The following is a 22,373-nucleotide window of genomic DNA, read 5'->3' as shown; positions in this document are numbered from 1 at the left end:
ATCTGAACAGCTGCTAATTGTAATATAAAAAATTAAAATATAGAATGATATGTTCAAAGAATAGTATTAATTTCTATATTTTTCTTCTCAGGGTCTTTTGGACCTTCCTAATCTCCCTAAAAACGTATACCTGGGTGTGGGCGCGCTTGCCGGTACATACTGCCGTGACCACCGCTGTCACGATGAACACAGTGAAGGTGTCACCGCTGTTAGTAAGAAGTTGGCCGCCAAGCTCCAGAACTGCAAGCCTAAGACCAAAATCGAGGAGGATAATGTAAGGCAAAACGATAAATATTGGTTTTTATGACATTACATTATTTTAATTAATAATTAAATATTATTTTTAAAAGATCGAATAGACTTAAATTAAAATTTCTGCATCAGGTCGTAGCAGTCTTGAAGGGTATCCGTAACATCCGGCACTTGGAGGACAGTCTTATCGACAAATTGGTGCACTGCGCCATCGACAACAACGTCAAGGCTCGTGTCCGCGTCGCCGCTCTCGAAGCCTTCCAAGCTGATCCTTGTGCTGCTAAGGTTTGTTAAATATTTTTATTATTAATTTAGCTTATGAAATATCTAAGTTTTGTTAAATCAACATTTATTGTCATTGGTTTTCCCCTTAAACATACTACTCTAGACGAATATTTAAATTAAATAAATGGTGCATATATGAAATTTCACAATTAATCAATAGTTAACAAAACATACATTTATAACAAACAAAATATTTGCCTTAATAATTAGGAATGAATTTCGGTTGTGGCAATATTTTCATATTCATTGGTAATATTAATAATTTGTGTCTTTAAATCACTTCTTAGTCCGTAGTAAATGATATATATATTTACAGTTGAAGAAAGCTGGTCTGGACATCATGAAGAACCGTCAATTGGATTCTGAAATCCGTATCAAGGGTTACCTCGCAGTCATTCAGTGTCCTTGCGGAAAATCCGCCAACGAAATCAAGAATTTAATCGAATCTGAACCTGTTCACCAAGGTATGATATTAAAAGTAATATTAAATTAATAAATTATTTGGTCAATGTTTTCTGGTTTACTAAACATGATCCTTTGTTACAGTGGGTCGCTTCATCACCACTTCTCTTCGTCACATCCGGTCCTCCGCTAACCCTGACAAGCAGCTCGCACGCCAACACTACGGACTCATCGGAATCCCTAACAAATACAATATTGATGACAGGTAAGGGCTTCCTCTCCTTTCCAATTCCCTACACCAATAAGGGACTGAATACATTTATAGCAAAATTTTGCTTACTCATCCATATAGGCAGATTACAAAAAATGAAATCTGTGTCTTTTATTAAATTCCTGGTAACATATTTTGTATTTAAAAATCGAATACTGTACTATTTATATAAAATGTTTTGAAAATTGTTTTGTTTTCTATTCTAGGAAATACTCCTTCTACCGGGAAATGAGCTACAATGTTGATGTACTTGGAGCTGGTGGTAACATGGAACAAGCTGTTATCTTTTCACAGGACTCTTTCCTACCGAGATCTGTTAGCTTGAATCTTACTGCTGAAGTCTTTGGACACAATGTTAACATTCTTGAGGTAAGTTACATCAGATAAATCTAATATACTTTGTTACGACCATATAAGTCATCCCATCACTGAGTCACAGTCTATTTCTTAAATATTTGCCAAAATAAATCAATATCCATATTAACTTTTTACAGATTGGAGGTCGTCAAGGCAACTTAGACCGTGTAGTGGAACACTTCCTTGGGCCTAAAAGTTTCCTCCGCACCCAGAAACCCCAAGAAATTTACGACAACTTGTATAATAAGTTTGAGGAGTCTTACAAGAAGGTTGATTCCAATGTGAGAGGACGTCGTTCTATCAAGAGTGAGGTTGACAACTTCGACAAGCAAGTTAGTGCCAAGCTAAAATCTATACTATCAATTAAATATAGATATGTCAATAATCAATGAAAAGCCTTAAGCCAAGAGCAGCATTGTTAATGACACTTCTATCATTTTTATTCAAACTGCTTGTGATAGTATCACACGGAGGAGAAAAGACATGAATAACTTACAAATTATTAATTTTGGAAAACGTCAGTACCAATAGTTTGGTCATTAAAAATGATTATTTTATTTTTTATAGGTAAAGGCCGAATCTGCTCCTTACAACAATGAGTTGGATTTGGACGTCTACGTCAAGCTATTCGGCACTGACGCTGTATTCCTATCCCTTGGAGATGACAAAGGCTTCGACTTCAACACCTTCCTCGACCAGACTTTGAAGGGTGTAAATGATGGCTTCAATAAAATGAAGAACTTCCAGGTAGTTGACTTTTAAATTTTGTCCTTATTTAACAATTTAATTTGTTAGCAGTAAAATTTATAACTGTAATCCTTACGAAGGCTGTAAATTACTTTTAAATAATGGAGCCTTTGTTTAGCAACTTTAATTTATCTATGACATTGAGAGTTAAAATACTAAAAACCTATCCTTGCATTGATCGTCTTATTATCATAAAAATAAGATTGCCTTTCTATTTCATACAGGAGTTACTGTTATAACTGTTTTAATATTAAATAATAATTATTAATAATAAAACCTTCATAAAAATAAAAAACATTTACTGTGAAAATAATCACTGCGTGAAATTGTTGCTAAGATGGCTTTTTGGCTATTGTGTCGCAATTCCGATCCTCTGGGCAAAAAATGAAATATTATAAAAAAAATATTTTTCCACCAACAGCAAGAGCTTCGTGGACATATTCTTTTCATGGACGCCGAGCTGGCCTATCCCACATCTACTGGTCTCCCACTCAAGCTGGACGCCGTGGGTGCAGCAACTGCTCGCGTCGATGTTTCTTCTAGCATGGATATCCGCCAGATCCTCAAAAACCCTCAGTCAGCTAAAGTTGACATTAAGCTTGTACCAAGCTCGGACGTCGAAATATCTCTGATCATGTTGGTAGATGCTGACTGCCTTTCGACTGGTCTTAAGGTCGTGACAAACCTACATTCTTCCACTGGTGGACAAATTGTTGCAAAGGTTATTGGAAACGGACAAGGCTTCGATCTTCAGTGGGGTCTTCCGATTGACAAACAGGAAATCTTAACTGCTTCGAACGACTTGGTATTCTTCACTGCTGAAAAGGGTCAAATGGAGAAGCACATTCCAATCAAGACAGGTTCTGAAAAGAACGAATACTCTGGCTGTTTTGACCAGCTATCTGGAGTATTAGGCTTGACTCTTTGCGGAAAAGTGTCACTACCATTCTCATTCTCTGGTAAGTTCATACTAAATACCCTTGACGTAAATTTATTGTCTTTTTTTTTCAATAAAATGTCATCACATTTTAAACTTTATCAAAAACTTATATAAGAAATACATTTCAGTCTAATCATATTCTAATGAAACTTGTATATTCATTGTATTCAACAGGTCAAAAGTCACAAAATTCGATCTCCCAATATTTGGCACGTTATCCTCTCGTCGGATCATCTAAAGTTAATTTAGTACTGGAGAAGAACGACCTTCGTGGATACCACATTAAAGGACTTGTACAAAACGACCATGCAGGCAAATATGGAATGGAACTGCTTTTCGAAGCGGAAGGTAATTCATATAATTATAATTCAATACATACTTATAATAAAAATCGAGGAATATAGAAAATACCTATTAGCCTGTTCCTATACAATGTACATACATATATATAATATGTATCAATGGTTAAACATAGACAATTGCTATTAATAATAAAATTTATAGGATCACATTCATCCCTTGCTCTGTTATTGCGTAGAAAAACATTTTATTTAGCAACGCTTAATTGCTGTCCATTTTCCAGTTAAGGTTATTACATAAAGATTAAAGGTTAAGGATTGCACATATGTTAACATATTAACTTGCACTATTTAATGTGTATTTGGTTAATCTCTCTTAAGACTAGCTAACATGTTCGATATCGATCAAAAGGAGGACATTGTCGTCATAATTGATGAATATAAAGATTAAAAAAGTAGGGATTTGGTACAAGTCCGAAAATCAACTATTAATTTCAAGTTAGTAAAGAAAATCATAATTTTCAGGATCCAAAAATCGTAGAACCCAATTAACTGGTGAAGTAATTAACACCGAAGAGGAGAAATCCTTGAAGGTCAATCTTGAGTCACCCATCAAGAACTTATTCGGCCAATTCTCTGTCAACACTAAGCCATCTGAATATTCTTTACTGATGAAAGCAAAGATGGACGATGCTCAGTATTATGGGCGTGCTGGTGTTAGTATCGAGGGTAATGACAAACGGTCAGTCTGGAAACCATTACTCGAATACGAACTTCCAGGAGATGGAAAGAAGAGCATCAAAGTTGATGGACAAATAATCAAGGAGATTAATGGACCAGCTTCCAAATACACTCTTGAAGGCGTCAAGGTAAAAATCATACAAAATTTATTAAATATGTTTAAAGTTTAATGATCAGAATTATTTTTTATTTGAATATCTATATATTATGGTTTTTAATAATTACTTAAAACCATGACGTTTGATTATAAAAATAGTTACAACCTAACTAATGATGAAGCTATGTACGAGAAAGTCTGTTTTAATAAAAATATTTTATTGTAGTTCAACATTCCAAACTCCAACGAACCGGTCAATATCGAGGGTCACTTCAAACATGAGCCAAAGGCAGTTGAAACCGATATTAAAGTAAAGAAGGGTCAACAGAACATATTATTCAGTGGCTCCCTAAAGGGCAGTGACTTCAAAGCTGAATTTATGAACACATTGAACCCGTATGTCAACTTCAGAGTCAATGGACACATTGAAAACAATCAAAACGTAAGTCATATATACATTTGAATATCTACTTTACAATAATATTCTTCCAATTAGATTTTTACTATATTTTAATACTAAATATATTAAGTTAAATAAAATTAATTTACTTTCATTAGATAATGCATAATGACATCGATTTGTACTACGGAGGAGATTGCCACAACCCACAAAACCGCGTTGCTTTTAACCAATTGTTCAAGCGACACTACGCCTCACCAGAAGACTTTAATATCATAACCAAGAACAAATGTAAGTCGTCCATATACTTTTTTTTAAGTCTCGATAACTAACAGGAGACACAACACTTAACAAGTACAATGAAGAAGCATAATAAAAATAACATTATGATATTATCTTTTATTCCAGTTGAAATCTTCGCATTACCTCTGAAAATCAAATTGGAATTAGAATCTGATCCCAAAAAATTTGATCTTGATATTGGAGGTGTTTACTTGGACAAGAAAGCTAGCTTCGATCTCGAAGCTCGTACTCAAATTAAGAAAGTTGGCGATTACAAGATCAAATGGTCGATGAATATCGATAAGCATACTATTGAATCATTAATAAAGAGAGAAATTGTGTCCGCTGATAAATCTAACTTGGAAAACTACATCGACTTTAAGAACGTCGGTAAACTCGAACTTATAGGAGTAGTGCTTCATAGGATGAAGGAACACGACAAAAACATTGGTGCTGTTGGTCACTTGAAAATTAGTGGTACTGGAAAAGATGAAGACATTAAGTGAGTGCTAAAAATTTTATTTTCATTTGATAATTTTAGTTAATTAAACCATTAATAACAAATTTGTGCAAGCGGATATTATAATGAATTTGTTAATTTGCTACTATATTCGTTGTTATAAATTAACTTTTCTTGATTTAAAATTATAATTTTATGCATCTAAATTTTTAACCCCATTTCACCAGATTCGACATCGGAGCGATTGAAAACGCAAACCTTTACTCCTCGCACGCTACCATCTCCAATACAAAGGGAGAAATCTTGGATTACTTGCTGAAGATTAATATTGGAAACAACCCTAACGGTCAGCTCAAGTTCAACTTGAAGGACGCTATTGCTGCCAATGGTCAATTCCAAGTCACAGATAATGATGGCAAAGGAAATGGAAACTTAATGATTAACTTCAAAAAGGTACTAACATGGGTTCTATTTATAAAATAAGCCTCGCCTTTTAAATTTGAGATTGAGATTTTTTAATTAATTATGAAAATGCTCATAAATTTCAAGAGATTACCTCAAAAATTTTATAACATAACGTTGATTCATGACTAAGCTGATTCAATTTAATTTTATCTTTGTTTAATATGTTTTATGTTATAATTATCCAGGTGGACCGCGTCATCAAGGGTGATGTGAAGTTTGTCGTCAAGGAACCAGTTTACAATGCTGAAGCCGACTTCTACCTTAACTTTGAAAAAGACAAAAATGACAAAGTACACTTTAGCACAACAAACAAAAAAACCGACAAACTGATTGAAAGCAAGTTAGTAATTTGATATCATTTTTAGTATTTATTTAAATTAAAAGATTGTAATTACATCAAGAAAGATATTATGAGCAGAGCTTCTATTTATTTATTTGAATGTCAGATTGGTCCGTTAAAATCTGTTTAAATTAATTTCTACAATTTAGTTTGTTTATGTTTTCAGAAACAAGATGCAATATTCCGGAAAGAATATTGAATTTAACTTGCACAAGGAAGGTGCCGCCATAGACACAGGACGTGGTCAGTACAGCGCGGAGCTCGTGCTGCCGGACGAGCGTTGTCTCAGCTTCAATGTTGATAGAGAACTGTCTGTTAAGGATAACGTAAGTTTATAAAACAGTTTAAATTATATAGTACTAATTGATGAACTTTGTAGATCATATTTTGTTATTTCTCTTTTTGAAAGTCACCCTTGTAGGCTTACCTATTAAAGGTACAAGAAATATAACAGCTTAGATCACATGGATGACAGTACATTCATGGTGACGTCACCTTTATTCAGTTTATAGGCAAAGGTCATCAACGTCTCAAAAAATATGTTAAATTGTTTAAATCCCATTCGAAATATTTGGTCCTTAGAATTTGTAATTTAATATAACTTTCATAATAATAAGTATAAATAATCCGTCGCTTTGTTAAGATGTAATCACCTGGTATGATTTTAGATTTACAACGGCCATGCCGAAGCAGTATTCTCTGATGCGCCGAAGCGCGGTGGACCTGCCTCGACCATCACTTACAAGGCCAAAGTGACCAAGACCAACATAAACGACGAGATCATCGATCTCGATGCTCAAATCGAAATGCGTCTCAAAGATGGCAAGAACCTTCTCAACACCATTTCTTTCAAAAATACTCCTAAGGGAGACAAGTCAGACATGGCCTTCAAGGTAAATACTTTTTTTTGAGAAAATCAAATAATTATTTATTCATTATTACCATTGAAGGCAACAATCAGTGTTCGTCATATTTTGAATCTAATCTTATGTGCTTATTTCAGAGTGAAATCAGTGGTAATATGCTGCCAAAGAAAGCCATTGTGGAGGCAACTTCATCTTACACCGATGTGAAACAATTAGACGATAAATACAGAGTCAAAGCCAGCTACGGAGATGACCTAGCAATGGAACTCGTAGGCGGCTACCAAATGCAATGGCCTGAGAAGGGAGAAAAGAAGTAAGTTTTGTATTATAAATAGGTATATAGTATCTATCTATGTATATATGTATATAATATCTATTCTGTGAGAAGAAACTCGAAACTCACCACAGAATATGACCGTGAAAAGTCAGAAAGTGAACTTGATTATAATAACTTAAACATAAAAGTAGCATTTCATTTTACGAGTTAAATACAATGTTATAGTCAATAATTTATCCTACCATCGAAACGTAATGTATATTTTTCATTTGTTACCAGAATTATGGACGATTACACACTATCAGTACGTCTGCCCTTCGAAAAAGCCCACGACATCAAATGGGTATCAAAATTATTGTTCCTCCAGCCCGAGAATAAGGCGGTTGAGGTAAAGTTCTTCTTTTTCTCGTTCATCTTTAATTATTAACCTTATTTGGACTATTGTCATCATAAATAGATCAAATAAAGTTGCTTCTTTCTCTCGTAGCATTCCAATATATTTTTGTTAATTTTATAGATCACAGTAATGGAATCTGTTCAAATCAACGCCGATCTTTACAAATTTGAATCAAACGGCAAGTACGATGAGAAGAATGGTAATACCAAACTGAAGGTCATAGTTCCTCACGTTGACCCCATCGTCATCGACTCCAGCTACAAGGTTGATATGTCAAGTAAGTAAAATGATTTACTGAATGCTTATTATTTGAAAAATAACCTTATTAAAATTAATGTCAAATATTTCAAGTAAATTTTCATTTAAAATTCCTCGTTTCACCCTCTCTTATTTCAATTCTCATTTGCAGTATACAGTTTATGGAATAAAACTTTTTTAATTTTGAAAAAAAATCTTTATTTAAAGTCTCATCTTAAACAATAACATCAAAATATTGGTACAAAATTCATTTAACCCTCGATCGAAGTTGCTATTGTACATTTAATGTGTATTTTGCTGCAACGAATGCAACGAACGGGTTAATGCAACCAATCTTTATACAGTATGAATGAATATAGACAATTATTTACTTACACATATATTTTTTTAATAGAAGAGAAAGCGTCTGGTGTCTTTGACGTAAAGACTCAGTATGGCAAAGGTAAAGTGACAACCGTCTCAGTCCAAGGAGTTTCGTCGGAGAAGGAGGTTGAATTCAAGATACTTGCGAACTGCCCGCATATTGAAAATATTAAGAAATTCGAACTCGACCTTAACGCTAAGGTAATATTATTAAAAAAATAACAGTTAATTGCTATTCTAAACCTGTTATTTCCGTCCACATTTTAATCGTCACAATAACTATGATTTTCCAGAACCCATCTCCCGACACGTACAACGCAGTCCTGACGATGGCTGTGGACTCTCGCACGTACCGCGCCGACGCACTCGTGGTACAGTCTGCCTCTCAACCATTACTGGACTTGAAGTACACCAGTCCTTCCACACCCAAACCCACCAGGTACGATAAATCAATTAGATATATGTACATTGCATCCTTATGTTTGAGGATTTGTATTATTTGGGTATAACCCAAGAATATTAATAAGAGTATGTTATACTCTTCATTGATATCCTAATAAGTCCAATTATTTTTCGCTCTTTGTTAACTCTTATTCATTGTACATTGTTAACATTTATTCAATTTACCTTTGATTTCAGGCTATTCTTCAAGGGTACATCACTCCGCACGACCCAAGGCCGTATAGAAATGAAGGTGGAGAACTTCAGGAACTTCGACCTTGACTCAACATTTGAGGCCAACTTTGATAAGGACTTGATTGTCAAGTACCAAGCTAACGCTGAGAGTCTTGGCTTAAAGAACTACCAGATAGACATCTCGAGCAAGGACGCTGGAAGTGGAAAGCGACTTGAATTCCATGCCGTTAATGATAGCAAGAACGTACTTAGTGGAAGGTGCGACGCTTACATACGTTTATATATTAATAAGTTGTAAAAAATATATATATAGTAGATTTAACTATCATTATGCTGATTAAATTATATAATATATAGCAAGTATCCATTCCAATTACATCACAATGACAACGATAACCTTTGTTCTGCAGCACGTCGTTTATCAGCAAACAAGAAGGACCAAAAACCATTATCGAAGGTTCTGGAACATTAAAGATCAAGGAAGAACAGAAGCCCGCTAACTTCAAATATATCCGCACTGTGCTCACTGAAGGCAACGAACAAGGCGTAGAGGTAAGTCAGCTTCAAATTTATTATAATGCGTAGATTATAACTCTTAATTCGACACTTGGATCCAAATATTCGACCTCAAATTCGGATAAACACATCAGAATTGTCACTTATTTAGTTTGAGTTTATTATCTCGAGTTGTAGGTGAAATGGAACGTTATTAGAAATGTTGCTTATATCGCATACAATGCCGCCAGGGGTATATCCATAAGGATACGCTCCGAATCTTCCCCTTAAATGACCAACATTTTGGCCAGCAGCGCAATATTCATTGGACTGTCAACGTGAAAATCATTTTAAATTAATTTTTAGGAGTTTTACACATAACAGTTGTTAAGACTTTTGAAATTCTTAGACGTTCATCAATGTGGCGTTCGGAGAACGCAACCATGTGGCCGAGTCACGTATCACCAACCTTGAATACAAGACATCGTATGTGTACTGTGAAGAGAAGAAGCAATGCGCGCACGCTGAACTTAACGCGAAGTTTGTTACCAACAGTAAGTAGAGCCTACTATATACTATACATCCACATATAATTTCATTCTCGTAATTTTATGTTTTCATTGTCAGTCAAAATGTTACAGTATATAATGATGTATAATTTAGTTTTGATGCTAAAGTCATCTTACATATTTTTTTACGTAGTTAATATCTCAGTCAGTCTCAAGTTCAATTCTTTATTTGACAATGTTATGAAGTAACGAAGCGATAACATTGCCACACGTTAAATCTGCTACAAATATTTTTCAAACTTAAACTAATAATAAACCTTTGTTTCTAGAACCCGGAGTATTGCAACACCAGTTCAACATGGGTCTAGATCTCCGCAAACTCGGTCTCGCTACAGAATTCGGTCTACAAATCGCCAATGAATTCTCAGACAAGAACTTCCCTCAATACGACATGAACTTGCACGTTAACCGAGAGAGCGAGAAGATCCACTTCCACGTATACAGCCAGCCAGAGCATGGCAGTAAGTATTCAAGTCAAACCTTTATGCTGCCCAGAATTTAATAAACGGATTTCATCCTATTTTTGTATACATTCTCTTAGTACAATTTGTAGGTTGTGATTTTCTTTGTAGGTGTAGTGTAAGTAATGGTGATTACCATATTTATATTAATGACTAATAGTCTAATGAATTATAAAAACTAAATTCTCCCTTTTTTCCCCCAGAATTCCCAGCGGGTATCGTACTCTCATTCCCACAAAGAGTTATCGCCGTAGAATCCCTCGTTCAGTACCCTACAGACAAAACTCTACCATTCCCCATCCATGGTGAAATCAACATGTTCCCTGACAAGAACCGCCCCCAGACAAAGACTGGCTTCAGATTCAACTTCGATGCTTCTGGAAATGACCAGCAAGGAGAAGCCTCCGGTTTGATTGGTTTCAGCCACCCTAAGATTGGCAAGGTTAGTTACATATCTCTTTGAAAAGAATTTTATACAACTAATGCAAATTACAGCCATCAATGCCTCCTGGAATTGACACAAGACTTAGTGAATACTTTGAATCATAATAAAATATAATATTTTAAAGATATTTAAATTTTGTTAAGCTTATTAATAAAATACTTGAAGAAAAAAAAATCGCTGAGAATAATAATAATAATATATTTTGATAATACTGAATCCGTAAAAGTCTAAATGAATACAAAAGCGTTGTATACGTTTATTACAAAACATTGTATTTCAAACTGTGTTGTTTTAACAGGAAGCGCTCGTTAAGTTCCAAGGATCCATGAAGAGACCCAACAGCAACACCATCAAGATTGAAACTACTAGTGTCATCTCACACTCTTGTCTTGGAAAGGTATTTATAAATAAACTTTTTTTCCATCAACAAAATGCCCATGAACTCTGATTCTCTGACGATTGGCATTATTTTAATTTTGTTTTACAAAGGATGATTCCGATTTTATTATGTAAGTTCAATTTAAATATTGTTTAGTCAAACTATTTCTACTTCATATTCGACTATTTTTTAATACCGATTGTTATTCCTTTTAGGACCGTGAATCGAAATTCTTCTTGGAAGTCAACCCTGTGCACATCAAATTAATGGTCAGTAAACTTCAGTACATACTTATTTTTTGATAAACAATTCCTAGGCAACATTACTAAAATATTTATTCCATACAGATCGACACCCCAGTCGTTAAGGTCATCGATTTAGAAGGTTCAGCGACTATGAAGGAAAACCTCCAACAAGGAGACCTGAAATTCAGCTTACTCCAGGGCAAACCTGTCCAAGTATACGCTGTCGTTAAGGACTACCAGTACTACGAGTTCACGACTGGCTACAGTGGTAAGAATTCTTTAGATACTTTACCAGATTGAACAGAAGTTGTAGACAGAAAAAAAGAGACAAAGATAATATTGTTTCAAGTGGATAATTAAAAATAAAAACACTAATTCGTGAAACCATACTGACTTACCCATGGGACCTTAATGATTAGAGTCTGGTAACAATGCCCAATATAAATTATTTATAACGGATTATCTATCGCCACTATTCTTCACAAATGACTAAAGGTCTTCTATAATTGTTTTCTTCAGATGAATCTGAACGTAAATTATCCGTCATTGGTCACCTCAACCCGGAGAAGCGTGTTGACATTACTGTGGATATTTCACTCGCGGGACAAAAGAAGAACATCGGACACGGAGCTATCTTCCTTGAAAATAACGTCATTAAGAGTGATTACGGTGTATCCCAGGATAACTTCAATTACTTCGTGGTAAGGATTCCTGTTCTAATTTCTGTTACTATTAATCTTTGATTTGCATACTAAATGACATATATCCTTTATGGTAGCCAGCGTATAAGGCTAAATAAAACAGTAAATATTATCTATAAAACTAATCACTGTTATTTTACAGAATGCACTTAGAAAGGACATCAGTACATTACAAACCCGTATCAATGAGCTCGGTGAGAAAACAAGCGCTGACTTCAAACAAATCCTCAAGCGCGTCGAGCCAACCTACAAGAAAGTGGAACAAGCATACAAAGAGGACCTTGAGAAACTCATGAATGAAATTTCAAACGACAAGTCTTTGAAGGAAATTTCTGAAACTCTGTAAGTCAATAGTTACATTTGCGTTGCATTTTCAAATTACAAATAATATAATACAATTAATAATATATAATTTACCAGTCTATAGAATATAGATCCCATTGGTATATCACCAAAATTTTCTGCAACAAAAACCTAGAAACATTATGTTGTAAGAGAGACCAATTTATAATTTTCAATTTTCAGGCACACTCTCGTTAAAATCGTCGCTAAGATGATCGATGATGTTATCCATATATTCAAACCCTTCGCTGATAAGATCGTTGAAACCATCACTGACCTTTCCAAGAAGGTCGTTGAAATGTACGAGAAAGAGGTATGTATCAAACATTTTGATTAATGAAATTTATAAGTGTGTGTTTAAAAGAAGACAATAGAAAAGTTCTATTAGGAATTAGTAATTTAAATGTCATAACTCATGATGATAATGTAAATTAATATCATATATATATATGTATATAAAAGCGAAATACCGCTCACTGATTAATCACGAAATCTCGTAAATTATAACACCTACAAACTTGAAATTTGGCAGGTAGGTTCCTTAAAGGGTGTACACCTTTAACACCTTTAACGGGCTTGAAAGTTTGTGTTCTATAAATTACGCGCGGGTAAAGCCGCAGGTTCAGCTAGCTATTAATAAACGTCACGCAGACCTCATTTCTGAAGACAACATTTCTTATTTATTGCATATATTATGTTTTTTCTCCTCTATGTTTAATGACTTCAGTGAGTTTTATATTCTTCTATCTATGTGTGAGTTGTTTCACTATTATTTCCTTTAAACTAAATTCGATTCTTGTATTCGCAGTTGGAGCCTCAATTCAAACAGATGTGGTCAAACCTTGGCGCTGTTGTGCGCGAGTACACGGACGGCCTCATTGACGCGGCTGCTCACTTCTCCGCTATCATCCTCGACTTCTTCGAACGCCATAAGCCTGAATTACAAGAGCTGGCTGAAATATTCACCTCTATCTTCAAAGGTAAAATATATATGATCAAATAAATAAAATAATAAAGTTACGTTTAAAAATAAAATTACGAATAGAACAAAATTTTTTAGGAACTTTAAAATCATAACCGGTTTTACCAAAATTCTACTTGTTACCTTACACAAAGGAAATATACAAATGTGGTCATTTTTATTTATAAATAAATAAGTTACCCCTATTTAACTATTAAGTTTCCTTGTTAATAATATTATTATTGTTTCAGACCTGACTCGTATCATAGTTGCTCAGCTCAAGGAATGGCGTGCAAAATCTGCGCAATTCATCACTGACTTAACGACACAGATCAAGGAAATGCCAATCATTTCAATTATCAAAGAGAAGGTAAAATATAAACAATTATCTTATAATAAGCCTTAAAAATCCATTTGATCTTTATAACTAGTTCAATCAAGTCTGAGATGGCAAATATTGCCAACCCTACACGTTGGAAAGACTATCTCTTTAACGAAATACGACATAATTCTTCTCCAATCACAATATAAAAAATAACAAGTTATTTTTTAGATTGTGTACTAAATACTTAGCATCAATACCTAATAATTCCTCACCTCACAACTCGTAGTGGCAAGAGCTGGCGGTCCCCGAGCAGCTCCTAGGATTAATGCAGGAAGCGACGCGTGCTCTCCGCTCCATACTCCCGACAGAAGAGTCCAAGCAGTTCTTGGATGCACTTACTAACTACATGAACAAGGTAATGTACCCTTATGATTTTTTTTTTTTTGACAATACCAATATTAATTAGTACTCCTTCATTGGAAATCAAATATTAAAAACCCCTTTTTATTTTTTAACAGAAAATCAGACAAGAGAAATGTGACGACAGGGCAGAGTTGAAGGTTGTTTACGAGAAGCTGATATCGGCTGTTTCGTCAATGGTACAGTTCGTGCGCACACACCTCGGACAGTTCGGTGTGACTTACCCCGTCATCACTGATGTAAGTAATTTAACACAAACGTAAAAAATTCCAGTCAAATAAACCGAGCTAGAACACGTGGATCTTAATTGAAAATTGCCTAATTTGTATATTAATTCATCTCGGAATTGTGAAGGTAAACATTGTGAGGATATTGAAAATTCTGTTATACAGAAGAAGAAGAGAACAGGCCTTCTGCCTAGAAGTGGGTCATAGAATACAGGCACTTAGAATATAATTATTAAAATATGTGAATACTAAATTTCGAAGAATTTAATGCCAATTTCCTAGTATATTATTTATTGATTATTTAGGTTCACTTAACTTTCATAGTTTTAAAGTACAAGAATATCGAACCATGAGATCATGTGACTCCCAAAAGTTTATTAACATTTAACATATTTACGTAACTATATAAAATATTTCTAACAACTTAATTTAACTTTTTTAAGAAATCATATTGAAAACTGTTTTCTATTCAACAGGCTAGATTACCAGGTCTGTCGCCAATTTCAATCCCATCATTCAGAGGTTCAGCGGCATGGAGCTTCATTACTCAGCTGATCCACGGCGACTTCCCAGATCCATTGACTCTGTTCAAGACCTACAGACCACGCAGCTTAAACCCTCTTGATGAAATACCCGCTAAACGTGAGTAAACTATCCAAAAAATATTTTACTTGGATTTTAAAAATAGTTTTCCTAGAAAGACTGAGGAACTTAAAAAAATTAAAAATAGTCGAATTTTGCTTTCATCTATTTTACTTTATTCGATGCGTAAATTACCGAATAAATCAAATAGGTACATATTATGTCAAACCAAATCGACAGCCCCTACGACTTTGTCTACATAAAAAAAAAAACCTCTTTGTCTAAATAAAATTTTTAGAAGAACTTATAATTTTTAAAATGTATCTTTAAGTCACATACTATAAATTAAATTATGAATTTCATAGAAATGTTACGTTAGAAGTTACTCGGTCTAACATACCTTATAGAAGCTTCACTGATTTCCAAAACAAACAATTTCACGAACACTAATTTGAGTTCAACGTCGCAAAATTCTTCCATAACTTTAAGTAATTCCTTGCAGTGAGAGCCGTGATCGTGAACGGTCAGCACATCTTCACATTCGACGGTCGCCACCTCACATTCCCCGGCACCTGTCGCTACGTGCTCGTGCACGACCACGTCGACCGTAACTTCACGCTAATGATGCAACTCGCCAACGGCAGCCCCAAGTCTCTCATCCTGGAAGACAAGAGTGGAGTCACAATCGAGCTGAAAGAGAACGGACAGGTTTGTGATATTTATATAACTAAATGTACTTAGTTAAATGCTACTAAATCTCAATGTTTTAAATCTAATCACAACAATATTGGTGAAAAAGCTTTTTATCGGAATACATGATTTATCAAATCGAATATAAGCTTTCTCAATAAATGGATATCTAAAAATATTTTATCGTATTGGACTAGCAGAAAGAGATAAGGACGTTGAAACAAATAAACTCTTGCATTTGAGTATAAATATAATGGAAGCATCTTTATTAAGAATTAATTTTCCTTGCAGGTTGCTCTTAATGGCGGTGCCCACGGATACCCAGTTATTGAAAAGGACGTGTTTGCGTTCCGTCAAGCCAACGGTCGTGTTGGACTCGGTTCGCTCTACGGACTCATGGCCTACTGTACATCCAAACTTGAGGTGAGTGCCAACAACATGAACGGCCACATTAGAAGATTTTATCACTATAATTTGTTTCTATACAGTCAACAAAATAAGAAAGCAGATTTATTTTATTAAAGTCAACGAAATTTTATATCTAAAAAATTTTGGACCATTTTGTATCAAATTAATAAAATATATTCTTATAGTAAAATTCTGATTTGAAATATATTTAAATTTGATTAATAGGTGTGCTACATTGAAGTATCTGGTTTCTACCTTGGCAAACTCCGTGGTCTTCTCGGAGACGGTAACAACGAACCTTTCGACGATTTCAGAATGCCCAACGGAAAGGTACGTCTCTAAAATATTTAGTTATTGAAGTTACTCTATAACTTGTTCATTATTTTAAAGGCTTTTATAACTAACGATAAAATATAATGTTTAATTACAGATAACAACATCAGAGAGCGACTTCGGAAATGCATACAGGCTAGCCAGCAGCTGCCCTCAAGTCAAGGCTCCGGAACACTCTCATCACCAGATGCACCAGACGCTGCCACCTGCATGCGAGACAGTCTTCGGGGGCATGTCTCCGCTCAGGCCACTGGCGCTGTTCCTGGATATGATGCCGTTCAGGTATGTTGTACTAACTTTAGCTTTACATTTAATTCAACACTGTAAAAGAACGATCCAAACGTGCTTCTATGAGCCTACTTCGATGCAGAATATTTTGATTTAGCTGCACTCGTTACAGAACTGTGGACGTGACATATTATGAGTCTGTGCGTTCAGTAGAACACAATTAATCGTGTCGATACTACAACGCCATCGGCCCCTCAGACAAGCGTGCATCCACGCGTGCTCGGGCGACGCGGCGGCGGCGCTGCAGCAGGCGTGCGACCTGGCGCGCGGGTACGCGGCGCTGGCGCTGTCGGGCGCGCTGCCGGCCGCGCTGCCGCCGCAGTGCGTGCGCTGCAGCGACACCGACGCGCCGCGCGAGGTCGGCGACATCTACGAGGTCAAGCTGCCCGGCAAGCAGGCCGACATCGTCGTCTCCGTCGAAGTCACCACCGTGAGTGTTATTGGTATCTTATTTTACCCGATCTGGGCGTATGCGATTGCTGATTTCCTAACAATGTTCCTTATATTGACATTGAATACTAAACACATTATAGTCGAAGCCTATAAAACGATATTATTTATTTTCAAATAATTTGAAATATTTAAAATTTTTTGTGGTCATTTTCTTGTAATATAACGCATATCATAACAATACTCGCAGTAATTAATATATGAATACCTATTTCAACCCAGGATAACGAGAAGAACTACAAGGATATAGTTGTCCCGCTGGTATCTCAGCTGATCGACTCATTGAAGGCCAAGCGCATCACCGACGTCAAAGTGTTCCTCGTTGGAGTCACCTCCAAATTCCCGTACCCCATCCTCTACGACACCGACCGTAAGTACACAGGCAAATTGTTTCCATTGGCAAAATAAGGATTTAATGCCTTTCTCCTTGCAATTATTGTTTCTTTTGTAAAAAAACAATTCAGCTTTGCATTGGTAAGATGCTTGAGTTTGTCCTAACAGAAGTAATTATATTTTTATTTATAGAAGTTACTTCTGTCATGATAACCCTTGTTAATTATTATAACTATTTACTTACAAAAGTAGTATTTCAATGAGAGTTTTTTACATTGTGGTCTTTAATACGTAATCATGAACCGAATTTATACGTGGCAAAAATTTAGTAGCATTTTTAGATTCTCTGATCGTGTCACCATTTTCACGGATTTCGCACTATTACTTCAAGGTTAAGCTTAATAGCACCATATTAGTACCAGGAATATTAATATAAAAAATAAGTATCGATTTTATTAAAGAGTATTTAGAATTAACACCGGTTTTCTTTGTCCTACAGTGAGGCTTAAGAGCGCTAAAGTACAATTTGATGACGCTAGCCGTTACAACAAAATCAGCACAATCGACCTACGTAATCCCCAAGCCAATACCTATGAACAACGTATTGTGGAAATCTTAAATACCATCAAGACCCAGCTCGGTAAGTTACTTATTTTTAAGATTTTTTACAACCTTATTTGAACAGAAAATCTAAGACCAGTATCAAAAATTATTTAAACTTTCAAGCGCACCTGTGCTTACTCGCACATATCCCCTATAGTATGTCCAGCACAGTTCGCTAGTATCCCTTGAGTATTGCCAACGTGACGAAAACCACATTCCTTTTTTAATTGTTTAACTTTTTAAATATTTTCATTTTCAAATATCTAAGCTTAATTATTTATATTTTACTCAAAACTTTAGGTCTCCACAATGTGATGATCACTTACCACTCCATCTTTGACCTGCCCCTGAGACCAGCTGCAGTCAAACACTACATCAGCTCGATTGGCAACAGATGTGAACCTCAATCATTCTTCGTAAGTATAATCGAACTTGCCCAATACTTGAACATTTTATCTGCCAAATAATGGACTGATAAATCTTAAAAGTTCTAAAGTTAACATTTTCAATTGTAATATGTCTTTATATTTATTTAACTTTAGATAATACATATGTACCTATGGCAATTGCTATCCCGATTCCTTGCTGATATTTTCCTTTGTGAAAGGTTGTTTGTAAGAGATTGCTTATAACAATAAGACTGCCTTCGTACACCCAAACCCAATAAATTAATGTCTATTTGAATTTCCTTTTAAGTATTTTATGTGCACTAAAGACATTTTACTTTTTTTCTTCGTTGGTTTGAAGAAGTAACCGGGTGTACGCTTTATTGCCAACGTTATCAATAAAATCAACAGTAAACCTGACAAAATATATAATATTCCAGGTAAGCACACTCCGCTCAGTAGTGTACAGCGAAATGTTCAAGAACATCGGACTTACTCACACACTCATCGCCAACACACCTGATCTCAAGATTGGCGGAGGCAAGCAAGTTAACCAAGTCGTTGGTAAGTTTACAAAAAAAATATTAACCATGGTATAAAAGCAAACCACTTTAATTATTAGAAATGAATAATAGACAAAGCTAAAATTTACTGATACAAATGACTAAAATTTAAATGATATTGAATCTTGAAATGAATGGTTTAATTTATACTGACAATAATTTTATTTTACCAGGTTTCTCTAGCAATGGAGTGCTGATGCTGGGAGACAAGAAACCGAAAGACACTGAATCTCTGAGAGCGTCACTGGTGGTCGGAGACGATGATGGATGCATTGAATTCTCTCAAAATGTAAGAAAAACTATCATTAACAAAAACCAATACTCATGATAAAGACAGTGAATCTAACCCTTATCTATTGCTTTCAATGATAATGTGTGTTTTTAACTAATTTTCCAAGTTTACTCTTCAAGTTTTAAGTTTGAAGCTAATGCTGGAAGAAGGTGCGATAATACCACAGGCCAAAATATTACTACTGAGCGTCAATATTGTCTTAACTTCCCCACATCTCATATACAATACATCTTATCAATTTGGTATCATTTAACCAATTTTTCTCCTCCAGGTGGATGGTTACACAATGTCAGCCAGCAACTTCCATGGGTTGAATCCGGCTCAACAGAAGCAGTTCATCCAGACTGCTGCCGCGTCTATCACCGGCAAACTGTTACACGAGAGTCTCGTCCAGGAATGCACGTGCACTTACGTCGACCCCTTCAGGGTGCGCTCTGTGTGCGTCACCAAGGATAGGAAGGAAACTGTAAGTATAGAGATATCAACGAATATTCAACGGAACCTAAATGTATGAATAATGTATATTATTAAGCATCCTTGAAATCCAGACTTAAATTAAATCTAGCTACTTTTGCTATTGCTACTTTACTGAGATCCCATTGCTTGGAAAAAGCCTTTACTTGTCTTGAAGGTTAAAACTTTAACGTCTACGTCTCTTTCGTTTAGATGATTTAAAAACTCAGTGGAAGTTTCCTCGATTTTACGTCGCTATCTTCGAAATAATCTATAAGTTCTATCCACAGAGACAATTGATTGCAAATTGCTAAATCAATATCTTAATAATATAAACATATGTGTATATGTAAGTGTTTTTACTGATGGTACCGTATTTTGTTAATTTCAGGCTCGCAGACGAAAGTAAGCCATCGAATCCACCACCCATCTGTGATTCTTCGTGCCACATCAACCAAATACTTTTAGTTTTACATTTACGGACTCAGTAAAATGAATAAATACATTTTTAAAGATAATTTAAGGCTATTAACAGACTAGGATAGTTGAAATAATAATAGTGTCCAAGTTTGCAGCCTAGTGGAATGAGTCTGTTATCGAATTTAGACTTTCTGTTTTATCAATAGTTTATTTATGAAACGCCGACCATAAGGTTTTAATCAATCGCTGTATTAAAACGATAACACTAATAAAAATATATTATTTACTAATTTGTTTTATTAAAATACTATTTTCGATAGCTCTAGGCCGTGATTTTCTTCATGGAAATCCATTAAGCCATCGTCAACTTTTCATTGCGTAAATATTTAAACATCATGATACAAAAAAATTATTTTACATTTAGACAATTTCTGACAGCTAAATATTCTCCGGGAACCGTTGACACTAAATTTGCTGATACATTAAAAAATAATTAATGTATCATTTATATTTAAATAGCGACCCGCCCCGGCTTCGCACGGGTGCAATGCTGATACAAAATATGCTACCGAACGTCTTACAACGTTAACAGTTTTTCAGTCATTAGACAATACAAACCGCTATGTCACTGCATTTTAAATCTGTAATGTCTTCGAAAATATTAATTTAAATTACATGCTGTAAAGGGCCGTATTGATCTATATTAAATACACAACATATTTAAGGTACTTAATTGGATAAGGATTAATGCTATATTGCTTAAAATCGCTTGGAAGACGACATTACTTTAGAAAACTCTAAAATTATCATTATTTCTGTATTTAGTTGTGCATTTATTATACATATAAACCTTCCTCTTGAATCAATCTATCTATTAAAAAACCACATCAAAATCTTTTGTGTAATTTTAAAGATCTAAGCATACACAGGGACAGACAGTGGTTAGCGACTTTGTTTTATACTATGCAATGATGCTTAACTACATGTCTGGCATTCAAAAATGACACTTGTAATCATTTTATATACCTAATTAAGTGATAACATTATTATAATAAATTGACTTCTATTTATAAAGTCTGTTCGAAGTTCAGGAAACTTACGTATATAATATCATAGAAAGCGATATAAGTCACCTTTAAAAGATTTAATAACAGTTTATTTTGATATACCAATTCAACAAAATTCCAAATATCACCCGCACTACAAGATGTCCGAAGATCCGAAGAAAAATGTCCCGTCCCCCTGTGAAGCCCCCCGGTGTTGCAGATGTCCGTGGGCGGTGGTAATCACTTTTCATCAGGTGAGCCTCGTGCTCGTTTGCCCCCTATAACATGAAAAAAATTCATCCACCCGTATACCAACTATAGTTAATGAACATTCGTCAGAATGGATGAGTGATAAAATAAATAAATATATAATAACTAAAACCCGTTCTTGTATCAACTGCTTCGAAATTTTATTTTATACTAGCTGCTTCACACAGTTCAACACTCCTCTACCCTAAGGACTGTAGGATGATTTTATGTATAGCCTATTCCAATCGAAGTAGGAATAAAGATAAACAAACTTTAAATTTACGTATTTGATGCGATTTGCTAATAACTCAGCTGTACTGTGCAATATAGCTTTATAAATTATAGCCTATGTGTTATTCAAACTCAAACTCAAATTCCTTTATTCAACATAGAAGCATTACACTTTCTTATTGATGGTCAAATTAAACACTACCACCGGTTCGGAAAAAACACCCTGACCGGAGAAGAACCGGCGAAAGAAACTCAGTGGGTCTTTTTTTTTTGTCAAATTAATTACATACATAATTGTATATGAATAGAAACAGCCAGGAGGCGATCGTTTCATTCCCAAG

At 35.0% G+C, this 22,373-nt stretch overlaps 1 protein-coding gene across 1 annotated transcript in view; it reads left to right on the top strand.

The window, feature by feature from the left end:
• Apolpp (apolipophorin) overlaps positions 1-20,792 on the top strand; it is a 32,363-nt gene extending 11,571 nt beyond the window's left edge. Inside the window, exons 10-59 of the mRNA XM_026637261.2 lie at positions 92-274; positions 385-537; positions 854-1,001; positions 1,084-1,204; positions 1,417-1,579; positions 1,705-1,899; positions 2,135-2,314; positions 2,736-3,273; positions 3,429-3,602; positions 4,079-4,422; positions 4,618-4,833; positions 4,950-5,082; positions 5,200-5,575; positions 5,761-5,986; positions 6,184-6,338; positions 6,505-6,664; positions 7,007-7,231; positions 7,342-7,517; positions 7,761-7,869; positions 7,999-8,155; positions 8,531-8,700; positions 8,793-8,938; positions 9,139-9,393; positions 9,546-9,687; positions 10,040-10,184; positions 10,469-10,660; positions 10,864-11,102; positions 11,404-11,502; positions 11,700-11,753; positions 11,832-11,997; positions 12,249-12,430; positions 12,573-12,772; positions 12,956-13,085; positions 13,581-13,752; positions 13,985-14,103; positions 14,345-14,473; positions 14,577-14,717; positions 15,182-15,347; positions 15,790-15,995; positions 16,269-16,400; positions 16,611-16,715; positions 16,816-17,000; positions 17,205-17,436; positions 17,679-17,826; positions 18,289-18,429; positions 18,693-18,808; positions 19,219-19,342; positions 19,515-19,630; positions 19,905-20,099; positions 20,478-20,792. Of these exons, the coding sequence (XP_026493046.2) occupies positions 92-274; positions 385-537; positions 854-1,001; positions 1,084-1,204; positions 1,417-1,579; positions 1,705-1,899; positions 2,135-2,314; positions 2,736-3,273; positions 3,429-3,602; positions 4,079-4,422; positions 4,618-4,833; positions 4,950-5,082; positions 5,200-5,575; positions 5,761-5,986; positions 6,184-6,338; positions 6,505-6,664; positions 7,007-7,231; positions 7,342-7,517; positions 7,761-7,869; positions 7,999-8,155; positions 8,531-8,700; positions 8,793-8,938; positions 9,139-9,393; positions 9,546-9,687; positions 10,040-10,184; positions 10,469-10,660; positions 10,864-11,102; positions 11,404-11,502; positions 11,700-11,753; positions 11,832-11,997; positions 12,249-12,430; positions 12,573-12,772; positions 12,956-13,085; positions 13,581-13,752; positions 13,985-14,103; positions 14,345-14,473; positions 14,577-14,717; positions 15,182-15,347; positions 15,790-15,995; positions 16,269-16,400; positions 16,611-16,715; positions 16,816-17,000; positions 17,205-17,436; positions 17,679-17,826; positions 18,289-18,429; positions 18,693-18,808; positions 19,219-19,342; positions 19,515-19,630; positions 19,905-20,099; positions 20,478-20,495 (8,697 nt within the window). The 3' untranslated portion in view covers positions 20,496-20,792. The remainder of the gene's footprint in view (positions 1-91; positions 275-384; positions 538-853; positions 1,002-1,083; positions 1,205-1,416; positions 1,580-1,704; positions 1,900-2,134; positions 2,315-2,735; positions 3,274-3,428; positions 3,603-4,078; positions 4,423-4,617; positions 4,834-4,949; positions 5,083-5,199; positions 5,576-5,760; positions 5,987-6,183; positions 6,339-6,504; positions 6,665-7,006; positions 7,232-7,341; positions 7,518-7,760; positions 7,870-7,998; positions 8,156-8,530; positions 8,701-8,792; positions 8,939-9,138; positions 9,394-9,545; positions 9,688-10,039; positions 10,185-10,468; positions 10,661-10,863; positions 11,103-11,403; positions 11,503-11,699; positions 11,754-11,831; positions 11,998-12,248; positions 12,431-12,572; positions 12,773-12,955; positions 13,086-13,580; positions 13,753-13,984; positions 14,104-14,344; positions 14,474-14,576; positions 14,718-15,181; positions 15,348-15,789; positions 15,996-16,268; positions 16,401-16,610; positions 16,716-16,815; positions 17,001-17,204; positions 17,437-17,678; positions 17,827-18,288; positions 18,430-18,692; positions 18,809-19,218; positions 19,343-19,514; positions 19,631-19,904; positions 20,100-20,477) is intronic.
• Positions 20,793-22,373: the final 1,581 nt, after the last annotated feature.

The sequence above is a fragment of the Vanessa tameamea genome, chromosome 26 (assembly GCF_037043105.1).
Source record: "Vanessa tameamea isolate UH-Manoa-2023 chromosome 26, ilVanTame1 primary haplotype, whole genome shotgun sequence".
Classification (NCBI taxonomy): domain Eukaryota; kingdom Metazoa; phylum Arthropoda; class Insecta; order Lepidoptera; family Nymphalidae; genus Vanessa; species Vanessa tameamea.
This window is presented reverse-complemented; position numbering and strand designations above follow the sequence as displayed.